This window comes from Chiloscyllium punctatum, chromosome 44 (assembly GCF_047496795.1).
Source record: "Chiloscyllium punctatum isolate Juve2018m chromosome 44, sChiPun1.3, whole genome shotgun sequence".
In the NCBI taxonomy this organism is placed as follows: Eukaryota; Metazoa; Chordata; class Chondrichthyes; order Orectolobiformes; family Hemiscylliidae; genus Chiloscyllium; species Chiloscyllium punctatum.
In genome coordinates this window covers 4717502-4729923 of record NC_092782.1, presented here as the reverse complement: position 1 = coordinate 4729923, position 12422 = coordinate 4717502, and the positions used below count along the sequence as shown (strand labels likewise).

At 38.7% G+C, this 12422-nt stretch overlaps 1 protein-coding gene across 4 annotated transcripts in view; it reads right to left on the bottom strand.

Moving 5' to 3' along the window:
- kif21a (kinesin family member 21A) overlaps positions 1 to 12422 on the bottom strand; it is a 158612-nt gene that overhangs the window by 88903 nt on the left and 57287 nt on the right. For all 4 annotated transcript variants that reach the window (XM_072562125.1, XM_072562127.1, XM_072562126.1 and 1 more), the window contains 2 exons: positions 8800 to 8967; positions 4562 to 4677 (listed from right to left, as the gene is read on the bottom strand). In XM_072562125.1, the coding sequence (XP_072418226.1) occupies positions 4562 to 4677; positions 8800 to 8967 (284 nt within the window). The remainder of the gene's footprint in view (positions 1 to 4561; positions 4678 to 8799; positions 8968 to 12422) is intronic.

Genomic DNA, 12422 nt, shown 5'->3' with positions numbered 1-12422 from the left:
CTTAGTTGAAAAAATATATCCTAAATACCTGACACATTTATTTGTTGGTTTAGCAGCTGTACAAGTTTATAATTGCCAAGTTAAGAGACCTATAAAACAGTTGGCTGATTATCTGGTCCTACTCTCTAGTCCCATTACACAAACTTAACACTTAGCAAGGCAGAGTTGGTGATCGTCAATTTTGCAAAGATCTGCACCATTTCCTAAATGGTGCCATGATGAGCATAGAGGACTATTTAAAAACTGCTATATATAATATTGTTAATTTGTTTTATGGAATAATTCTAGTAAAGGCCACAAGTAACTTGACAACAATGAAAAACTATTCCAATTTAATTGATTCTCAATATAGTTTTAGTAAAGCTTGGTTGTCAAATGCCAGTGGACTGCGAAAATCAATGTCAACGTCACAGATCAACAACAGGGGAGATTTTGTTATTTCTGACAAAATAGTAATTGACTTTTTGTCTCTCCAGAGATAATACCAGTAGTTCAGCAATTTCTATTTTAGATTCTATTTTACAGCAACTGCAGTTTTTACTTTTGTAATGTTAGATTGGTCTTATATGTTTCAACTCAGAATAAACTGTCAACCTCAGCCATGGGTAAGATCCTAGAATCCATTGTGAAGGATGAGATTTCTGAATACTTGGAGGTGTATGGTAAAATAGGCCAAAGTCACATGGTTTTATCAAGTGGAATCATGCCTGACAAATCCACTAGAACTCTTTGAGGAAGTAACAAGCAGGTTAGACCAAGGAGAGCTAATGGATGCTATCTACTGGACTTCAAGAAGGTCTTTGGCAAAGTACTGCACAGGACACTACTGAATAAGGTAAGGGACCAAGGTGTTAGCATGGATAGAAGCTTGTCTGTCTGGCAGAATGCGAAGAGAAATTGAGGACTGCAGATGCTGGAGAAATCAAAGTTGAAATGCGTGATGCTGGAAAATCACAGCAGGTCAGGTAGCATCTGAAGAGCAGGAGAATCGACGGTTCAGGTAGAAGATCTTCATCAGGAATGTGGGGGTGGGGTTGGGGGGTCAGGTAGCTGGGAAAGAGATAGGTAGGTGGAGGTGGGGTTGATGGAGATAGGTTGGAGGGGAGGGTGGAGCGGATGGGTGGGAAGGAAGGTGAGACAGGTATGACAGTTCCAGAGGGCGGTGCGGAGTTGGAGGGTTAGATCTGGGATGAGATGGGGGAGTGGAAGGTGGGGTGAAGGGGGGATTTGAGGAAACTAGTGAAATTGGCATTGATGTTGTGTAGTTGGAGGGTCCCAAGATGGAAGATGAGGTGTTCTTCCTCTTGGCAGTGGAAGAGAGCACAGGATATGCATGTTCTTGGCAGAGTGGGAGGAGCAGTTGAAGTGGTCGGCCACAGGATGGTGGGGTTGTTTGGTGCAGGTGTCCGAAAGATGTTCCCTAAAAAGTGTTCTGAGAGTTGGCATCCTGTCTCCCAACATAGAGGAGACAACATCAAGCGCAACGGACACAGTAGACGACACGTTTGGATGTGCAGGAAAATCTCTTCTGGATGTGGAAGGATGCTTTGGGGCCTTAGACAGAGGGTGGTGGTGGTGGGGGGGAAGAAAGGTGTGTGGGTGCACATTTTACACTTCTTGTGGCAGCAAAAGAGGGTGTTGGGAGTGGAGGTGAGTTGATTTGGTGGGGGGGGGGGGGGGGGGGGGGGAAGGGTTGGAGGCGTAGACCTAACGAGGGAACGAGGGAGTTTCTCTGCAAAACACTGATAGGGATGGGGAGGAAAATGCATCTCTGGTGGTGGGGTCTGATTGTAGGTGGGATGCAATGTATCTGGAGATTAGTGGGGTAGAAGGTGAGGACGTGGGGGTTCTATTCTTGTTGTGGTTGAAGGGGTGGGGATCAAGGGCGGAGGTGCAGGAGGTGGAGGAGATGCACTGGAGGACATTGTTGACCACATGGGAAAGGAATTGCAGTCCTTGAAGGAGGAGGCCATCTGGAATATCCTGGAGTGGAACTGCTCCTCCTGGGAGCAGATACAGTGGAGGCGGAGGATTTGGGAGTAAGGGATAGCATTTTACAGGAGGGGTGGGTGGGAGGAGGTGGAGTCCAGGTAGCTGTGGGAATCAGTGGGTTTGAAGTTGATGTCCCTATTGAGTTGTTTGCTGGAAGAAAGCAGAGAGAGGGAATAAAAAGGATCCTTCTCAGGATAGCAACTGGTGACAAGGGGTATTTCGAAAGGCTCAGTGTTGGGACCTCAACTTTTCACTTAGTTATTTCATCTAGATCATTATTGTACAGAGAGCACTCTTGCTAAGTTTGCAGATGATAAAAAGATAGGTACTGGGGCAGGTAGCATTGAGGAGGCAGGGAGGGAGAAGGAGGATTTGGACAGGTCTGGAGTGCTGGCAGAAAAGTGGCGGATGGAGTACAACATGGGAAAGTGTGTGGTCATGCACTTTGATAGGAAGAATAGAGGCACGAACTATTTTCTAAATGGGGAGAAAATTCAGAAGTTTTTAGTGCAAACAGACTTAGGAGTTTAGTTCAGGATTCTCTCAAGGTAAACTTGCAGGTTGAGTCAATAGTTAGGAAGGCAAACACAATGATGACATTTATTTTGACAGGACTTGAATGTAAAAGGAGAATGGTACTTCTGAGACTCTAGTCAGACCACATTTTGAGTACTGTGCGCAGTTTTGGGCCCCATATCTCAGGAAGGATGTACTGGCCCTGGGGAGTGTTCAGAGGAGGTTCATGAGAATGGCCCCAGGAATGAAATTCCATATGAGGACCGTTTGAGGACTTTGCTTCTATACTCAATGGAGTTTAGAAGGATAAAGGTGAGGGGGCAGAATCTAATTTAAACATACAGAATATTGAATGGCCTTGCCAGAGTAGATGCTGGGATTATGTTTCCATTGTAAGGAGAGACTAGGACCTGAGGGCACAGCCTTAGAATAAAGGGAATATCTTTTAAAACACAGAGAGAAGGGGAAACTTCAGCCATGGAATTCTTTGCCACAGAAGACTTTGGAGGCTAGGTCGCTGAGTTTGTTTTTGAATGAGATAGACAGGGTCTGGACTATCAAGGGTTACAGGGAGAATAGGGTTGAGAAACTTATCAGCCCTGACTGAATGGCAGAGTCAACTCAAGAGACTGAATGGCCAAATTTCTGCTCCTGTGTCTTATGGTCTGAAAGCATGGAGGAACAGATAAATGCATGACAAAGATTAAAAAGCTTCATTTTGACTTTTATCAAATGGCTTCTGCCAATCCTAATGAAATATTGCTAATATTTTGCTTAGAGTTTTTAAATCTCAAAGAGAGAATATTCACGTGACTCAATCAAAAGCATCTTTAAATAATAGCAAAATGATCCTCTGACCTTCAATCAATTAAGATGGGCATTAGCAGTATGCCGTAAAACAATGAATATGGATTATGGTTCCTTGTTTCAGCAAAGGAAACCTCAATAGACAATCAACTACACAGCTTGTGCGCCTTCTGGAAACCAATCCAAGACCAGAAAATCATGCCCTGAAGTGGGATTCAATGTTAAAATGACTCCCAGAACTAGAAACAAAAAAGTTAGAGATAAAGTAACATTGATACTGCAAATGGCAGGGAACAATGGGCAAGGAGACCTTTGACGATCACAGGTTTTGGTATGAATTAATGGAGGTCAGATGCTGTCACAAGAAAAGAAATTCAGGTAGACTACACCAATCATACAACATTCACTGGTAGTTTAGTCACAATAGGTTGTGACTTTCAGGCCTGGGTAGGGTTAACCTACTCAACTATAAATGCAATATGATTAGCATAAATCACATTGTATATACTTGACTCGAAGCCTTTGTATCATTGGAGAAATTTTTTGATGTTCCTGTCGAAGTTGTCTCCCCATCGATATAATAAACGCTACTTGAAATATCAAATCAAAACCTGTGTCGAGTGTTGGTTTAAAATATGTCACAACACCCCATTTCAAAGTCACAATTTCCTTTCAAAATATAGTCCATTTGTGTCTAGCTATAAACATGCAACAATTTGATATTCTGAATCAATTAGTGAACTTCATGAATTAGAAACTTACATCATGGAGCAGGAACAGGGTAGAAGGTTACACAATTATCCTATCACGCCTAATACTCAACCCTCATTGACAATCATGATTTTCACTCTTCTGAATCGGAGTTAAATAACAGATTTTCACACCTCTTAATAAGCAGAAATCCCGATTTTGAAACTGTATAAATATGTGCACAAGTATGCAACAATTTAACTATTTACAGTTAAACTCAGAAGAACGAATACTGTCTTTTTTCCAAAACCAGAGTGTCCAATCATCTCATTAATGATTAAAACACACAGAGGTGTTATTGGAAGGAAAACTCACTTGATGTTCAAATCACCAAGTATGCTATTTTCCCATTCAACATCAACAATATAAAACTCAAACTTCCATCTTATACAAAACTAAGTGACCAAAATTATAAAATCTGCACAAAACAAAACACTTGCTTAAAAAGACCCTCATAAGAAAATGATATCAATTTGTTAGAAAGCCAGGTATTTACCTATTGCCCCCCAACGAATCTTGTAACAATCGTGTTAACTTTGAATCTCGATAAGGCACATGAGTGACTCGTTTACTTTTATCACCAAGTGCGCTGATGACATTTCCAAGTGCCAACTGGAAAACAAAGGTTGAAAGGAAGTTAAGATTTCCATATAACCAGCAAAATTCAATAATAATCATTATGATTACAAACATACTTCCATCCTTAACTCCCAACACCAATCATCTGTCCCTTCATCTATTTTGGACATAAATGACCATTTATACTTGTTTACAGTTTCCTGACTTACCACTAACTTGTATTGCAATAAATCCAGGTGGAATGAACAATCTGGATGCAATCCCATTGATTTGCTCAGAGTCTGATACTTTTGCTTCAGCTCATCCCTACTCCTTTAATACCATACCATGTCTCAGATCTATTATCTCCTCCTAGAATAGCATATTATCCACCACCTATCTTATCCATGAAATAACACATTGTAAATTTTATGAATATATCTACCAGCATTCATGGAAAGTCAAAGAATAGGCTATCTTAAAATGACTAATGTTACACTTATGCTTATCTTCGGCAGCACTTCATAATAACAATGATCTAAGTGCAGCTGCAAAGAAAACTAAGAAATGCTACAGAACACCCATTATGCACACAACCTGACCTTTTCTCAAGATGTAGGGAGCATGATGTGCCACTAGAGGATGCTATTCTCTTTAAAAAAAAAATCAGTATTTACCAAGACTGAAGCAGTCTATTGCAATCCCTGGTCCAAAGCTGTTCCCTAGCTAACATCTCCATTAATCTCCCTGGGAATAGTCTGACATTTAATCCAATCTGTTCAAATTCTTAATATGACATGTGATCTCAAGTTGAGCAACCAAGAGGTGAGAGAATAGGTAATTTGCTGATTTTCTGATGAAGGGCTTTTGCCCGCAATGTCGATTTTCCTGCTCCTTGGATGCTGCCTGACCCGCTGTGCTTTTCCAGCGCCACTTTCATCTCCAGCATCTGCTGTACCCACTTTCGCTTAAATGGCCGATTTTACCTATTGCAGCTCATCTGCTATGAAAACCCTCATTCATACCTGCAGGAGTGACAGTGGTGAAAATCAAAAAGGTCTGATTTTTTTGTGTGACAAGGAATCAGGCAAACATAGGACTTTTGTGAGATTCATCTGCGTTGAACATGGTTTTTCGAGGCCGCTTCAATTATTCGACTTCAAGTGGGTAGAAACATACTTTATTTTCTTCTAATTAACGTCAACATCATGGTTTAATGTACTTGTATCAAATAAGAGTAATTTTGGTATTCAATACATACACAATGAAATATATTGGAGAAAGCACTTGAGAAAATTGCTGATTTCTCTTTCTTGACCTGCAAACTCAGGCAAAATATTTGTATCTGACAACATTCAATACAGGAGTAATTGAATGGTAAGCACTCTAAAGATTGATAACTATTTAATGACTGCTTTAATTCTGTATTTATTCACATTATTTAGTGGAAACTGGAAACTTTGGACCAACAAACCATCAGCTGATGCACCAGGAATTGTAAAAGTAGCATGAACAGTGGCGCATCTCAGAGCTAGTTTTAATGTATTTTTAAAAGGACATATTCATGATATCATTACTATCATACCACATGACTTTATGGTAATGAATGTCTCTGTCTCCCTCTCGAGTCCTCTTACAACTTGCCTCATTTATAGAATTGTGAAGAGTCATCTAGACTCAAAATGTTAACTTGTCTCCATGGATGCTGCCTGACCTTATGTGACCTCCAGCACTTTTTTTGTTCAGTACAGTTAGATCCAAATTGCTGAACTTTAGCCCAGACACACAAGTGCCTGTGATTGTAATACATGTGGATACCAGGAGCTATTGCATCCTTCAGTACCATGTTACTGATCATAGTCATCTTATTAGACCTAAGCTAAGTATTAGCTTAAGTTACTTACAAAAATACAGATACCCGGAATTTAAATGTCCATCTCTGCATCTCAGGTCAATTCTGAGGGCAGAAACAGGTGGCACTTATAAAGAAATGACTCCAAGAACAAAGATGCAGTCAGGCTCATTTTTGGACCTTAAAATCAACAGATACTTGGGTCTGGCTGGGATGCTGATATTCTGGTTATTTCAATATAACGGAACAGAACAAGAATACACCTGAAGTATGAATATTATCTGAGTGATGAGAGTGGAACGTACTACTTTCACTCGACAGCCAACATGAACAGATGCCCATGTTCTTTTTCAGTTCAGTTGTGGTAGACTGAAACCGTTTACTCAAAATTTACTTGGGTTTGGCATGAGACTGAAAAGGCAAAAGATGGGTCAAATACAATGGGAGTTAATTGACAATTTACTTGGTTCTCCTAAAGGCAATCCTTACAGATGCAAACTTCAATATCAATTAAATCAGTGTTTGTGCATGTCAGAGAATTAAAAGCAGCACATTTTTAAGGTGCAGCATATTGAACAGGCAAGCAAACAACCACCTGCTCCAATTATAAAACACCACTGCTCACTTAAGAAAAACAAACCGACTTAGGTGCTTTGTGGTGCAGTGGTAATGTCACTCCCTCTGAACCAGAAGAACCAAATTCAAGTCCTATCTACTCCAGAAGTGTGCAATCACATCTCTGAACAGGTTGATTCGAAAAAATATCAACCACCGCCTGATCGCAAAGTAATCTGGGAAAGTCAGAGTCAGAGACATACAGCACGATTAACAGACCTTTTGGATCAACTCATCCATACCAACCAGATATTCTAACTTTATCTAGTCCCATTTGCCAGCACTTGGCACAAATCTCTTAAGCTTTCTTATTCATATACCCATCCAGATGCCTTTTAAATGTTGTAACTGTACCAGCCTCCACTACTTCCTCTGGCAGCTCATTCCATAACATGCGCCACCCTTTGCATGAAAAAGCTGCCCCTTCGGTCCCTTTTAATCTTTCCCCTCTCACCCTAAATCTGTGCCGTCGCATTCTGGACTTCCCCACCCCAGGGAAAATTCATTGTCGATTTACCCTATCCATGCCCCTCATGATTTTGTAGTCGTTCAGTTATGAGATAAGACTGCAGGATAAAACAGAAAGAGAGTACCTGCTGACAGCTCAATAACTCTCAGCTTTTGTGGCCTCCAAACTAAATCAACAGCAAGGAAACTTCGATATTTATATATTTTTAGGAGGTGGGTTTGCACATGCAATGGTCTCAACACCATGCTTGGTGATGTACAGAAGTAGTGAAGCAATGGACTATGGAAGAGAGGAGACAGTTTTGGGAAACATTCAAGTGGCAGAATTCCAAAATCAACCAGTCAGTAAACCACCAGATGATCAAAATTTCTAAACACCAATGCCTTCATTACCTCTTAGTTCAATATTCCAACACACTCCAGACTTGGCTCGTACATCCTACTCTGCATCAACTTGAAATCTGCACAGGTGTTATCTGAAAAAAAGTCTCTTTTACTCCCTGTCCCTAATAACTAATGTGCTCAATGACCAATTGCTCCCAGTCAAGCAACATTTTCATTATAAAATTTTCACTTTTTTCTTAAAACCCCACAAACTTGCCCAAACCTCTATTTGTCTTCACCTACAGCACCACAAGCCTCTAACTCTCTGTTCTACAATAATTTATATGCTTTGAGCATCTGCAATTACAATTGTGTCTTCAGTTTTCCAGGCCCTGAGGTCTGGAATGTGTATACCACCTTAGTTTGCTTCCCTTCAAGATACTCCTTAAACCTAGCTTTTTGACGAGATTTTTTCCATCTTCTGACCTAATTCCTCCTTGTGTGTTTCAGGGTCTTACTTTGTTTTACAATGCTCTTGAACTGCATTGAGCTTGTTCTTAATGTTAAAAAGGTGCTCTAAGAGTACAAGTTGTTGTTGCTATTAAAGGGACATGGAAGACATAAGTGTGTTCCTCTTCAGAAAGTGTCTACTAGCAACCATATTTTGGATTTTTTATTCTCTACCCAAATCCTTTGTAAGACCAAAAACTTAACTTTCAAAGCAAAGCACATTAAGTCTTTAAATGTATTGCATGCTTACAGCAAACGTGATACTATAAACATTAATTTCCATAGGACTTCTATTAAGTTATGATATTTCAATGCATTTAAAACAGAAAATGTAACATAGGAAGTATACATTACCCTTCAAGCTGACAACTTTCTTTACTACCAAGTACTATTCAACATGTACTCACTAGACCACAGTTAATTGAAATTCCTTCTTTTGCCCTCTCTCCGGTTGCTCCTGTACGCTTCAGTCTTTCTGAACCAGCAAGGTCAACAAAGTGGAACTTGGCTGTGAGGGTTTCAAATTCATTCATTTCTGTTGATTCACTGATGGCTTTATTGTCCAATAGCTCATCCTACATTAAAAACAAAACTAACCCAATCAAGTTGAAGATAACAAAGATGTATATATACTAAAATGTTCCCATAAAATGAGTGCAGAATAGTTAGGTGCTTGTTTTTGACTGGCACAGACATGGTGGGCTGAAGGACATTTTTCCTGTACTATAGATCTCTACGACTCAAACCAATTTGGCAGTATTTTGCATCTTGCAATATTGATTTGCCTTTTCACTAGAATTTTTAAAAAATGAACAGTGTACTTCCAGCACTTTTCTTCATACTTCAGCATTTAAGTTTTCCACAGCATATCTTAAAACTATCAAGTTACAGAAAATGTTACAAATTCTGATCAAATTTTAAGACTAGGGTGTTAAACCTCAAGGAAAGAAATTATGAAGGTATAAAGGCCAACTTGACAATGGTGGATTGGAAAAATCCACAAAGATTTGATGGTGGATAAGTCATGGTTAGTATTTAAAGAAATATTACACAGTTGACAATAGATGCACATTCTTCTGAGACAGAACCACCCAAAGCAAAAGGTAATTCAAGTATGGTTAACAAAACTTGATAGAACGTTAGATGCCAGGAAAATTGGCAAGTTTGAGGATTGGGCACAATTTAGAACCTAGTGCAGGAGAACCAAGATACTGATGAAGAAAGGGAGAATAAAAAAAAAAATGTAGGCTAACGAAATACATAATGGTGATTGTAAAAGCTTCTTTTAAGCATGTGAGAAAAAAAATAAAAAAGTTAAGACAAAATGTGGGAAATTTACTGGTGGGGCCAAGATAATTTATAATTGTAGCAAAAGACAGTCTTAAGAGTTACTTTGTATCGGCAAACAAACAAACTCAACAAGTTCTAGATGACTAAGGGACTTGAAAAGCTGAAAAACTGGAATAAATGAGGATTTAAGAAGTAGAATTTGAAAAAGTTAACCAAAATAAGGACTAGCTTTCACAGTGCTGTTCCTTCATCAGGTGGTTGTCGAGTATAAGATTGTACGGCACAGAATTCATAGCAAGTTTACTGTGTGATGCAACTGAAATGATATATTGAAAAATTTTATCTTTTTCAATATAACATTTCAGTTGCATCACACTGTATACTTGCTATGAATTCTGTGCCGTACAATCTTATACTCGACAACCACCTGATGAAGGAACAGCGCTGTGAAAGAGTGTGCTTCCAAATAAACCTGCTGAACTATAACCTTTTGTTGTGTGATTTTTTAACTTTGTACACTCCAAAAATCAGGAGGAAAGGATGATTACATCTGCTAGGTAAGATGAGCTTCATCCCAGTGTGTTCAAGGGATAGTAGTAGAGAAAATGTTAGAACTTATCATAGGAGTGGAGATAACTGGTATTATGAAGGTGAAGGCATATACTATAGCTGAAAGAGAGAGAGAGAATGCTGCACAGAGATTATAAGCACCTGTGTATATAACTAGATGGCTGTCCCAGAGTGTACTGGAAAATTGAAAATATGTAACATTTGGCTGTGAAATGGATACCTGAATTTTGGTTGCTGTTTTGACAACAATTTGAATTTAACCAATTTAAATTATGTCCCAGATTCCCAAACCCAATTGAGTTTGAATTTATTGCATTGCCAACGAATATAAATGCTGCTATTTTGAAAATTGGTCAGAGAGCAACTGCCGTAGAGAAAGAAATTCATGGAGATCTAATTGCCCATCTAATATCTTGCTCCCAAAGAAATTAGAAAACACACTGGATCAAAAGGTACATTTTCGTATGAAACATGCTCGCAATAAAAAGAAAGACGATGACCCAGGGAAATCAGCACTGGAAGAGTGAAAACAGAAGACGACAGCAATTGCATGGTTCTGAAATTAAGTTGATGTAATTTTAATAAATGTCTTATTGAACAGCATATTATTATACAGCTGGAGGCAGATGTTACCAATGGGTCAGCTGTTACCAATGGTGATAGCTAAACGATATGTTGAAGGTGTTGGCCCACTGTGTTCTCTGTCTAGGCCATAATGTTTAGATGGATTCTCATCTAAAAAGTGAGATAACTGAGTTCTACATAAATTCATACAGTTTTTGAGCTCAGAGTTCTACATGAATGTATGCAGTTTTTGAGCAAAGTACAAAGTAACCCTTGCAGGGTTACATTTTTTTATTTCAAAATATACTTTATTCATAGAAATAAACCTTTGGTACCTGTACAATTGGTAATGTCGTTCATATATATACATTGCATGTCTTAACATTACAGAAGATTGAATTAATCAAATTTACAGTTATCGTATTTACAGTTCTGTTTATTAACCATTACATTGTACTTTGCTCAAAAACTTCATGAATTTATGTAAAACTCCGTTATCTCACTTTTTAGATCAGAATCAATCTAACCATCATGGCACAGACAGAGAACACAGGGGCCAACACCTTCAACATATTGTCTAGCTGTCACCATTGTTAACAGCTAACCCGAGAATGCAACTTTTTAAAAAAAAAAGGTTTTGTGATTTACACATGAAAGAAGTGAAACTATCACTGTATTCTAACAGATGAAAGGCTTAACAGAATCAATTTTTCAATGTATAATTTCAGTTACATCACACTCTAAATTTTTGCTATAAATTCTGTATTAGGATTGAGCCCTCCACTATCACCTGATGAAGGAGCGTCACTCCGAAAGCTTCCAATTAAACCTGTTGGACTATAACCTGGTATTGTGATTTTTAACTCCATTTAACAGATTTCAAGGCGAGGTGAGATTTTTCTGGGTGTTTGGTTTAATTAATAGAGGGGTTCACCTCTGTGTCATAACACTGGGCACTTAAAAGAAAAAAGGTAAAACTGTGAAACATGGATTTCAGAAAAGGAATTCATTTTTTGAAGTTGTTGGTGCTTTTGAGGAAGTTACTTTTAGCATTGATAAAGGAGAACCAGTGAACATACATTATTTGGTTTTCATAAGGTGAATGGGATTGGGGAAAATATACTGCTACATGCTGCGAATTGGTTAACAGATAGAAAGCAGACAGTAGGAATAAACAGATTATCTTCAGGATGACAGACAGCTACTCATGGGATATTGTATGGGACAGTGCTCGGCCCACAGCTATGTGCAGTCTACATAAATGATTATGATATGGGAACCATTGGGAAGTTTCTACCTTGGTTGATGATACCAAATTGTGTGGGAACGTACATTTTGAAGAGGATGAAACAAGGCTTCAAGAGACTTAAACTAAGTGAACAGATTAGAACACGGTAGATGGAATATAATGTGAGCAACTGTGAAGTTATCATTTTGACTAAAAAATGTCAGAACATTTCTTAAACGTTTACGGTTGGGAGGAATCAATGTCCAAAGAGACCTAGATACTGTAATTCATGAGTTACTAAAAGCTATCTAAGTGCAGCATGCAATTAGGAAGGCAAATGGTACTATGATCTTTATTGTAAAGGGATTTAAGTACAGA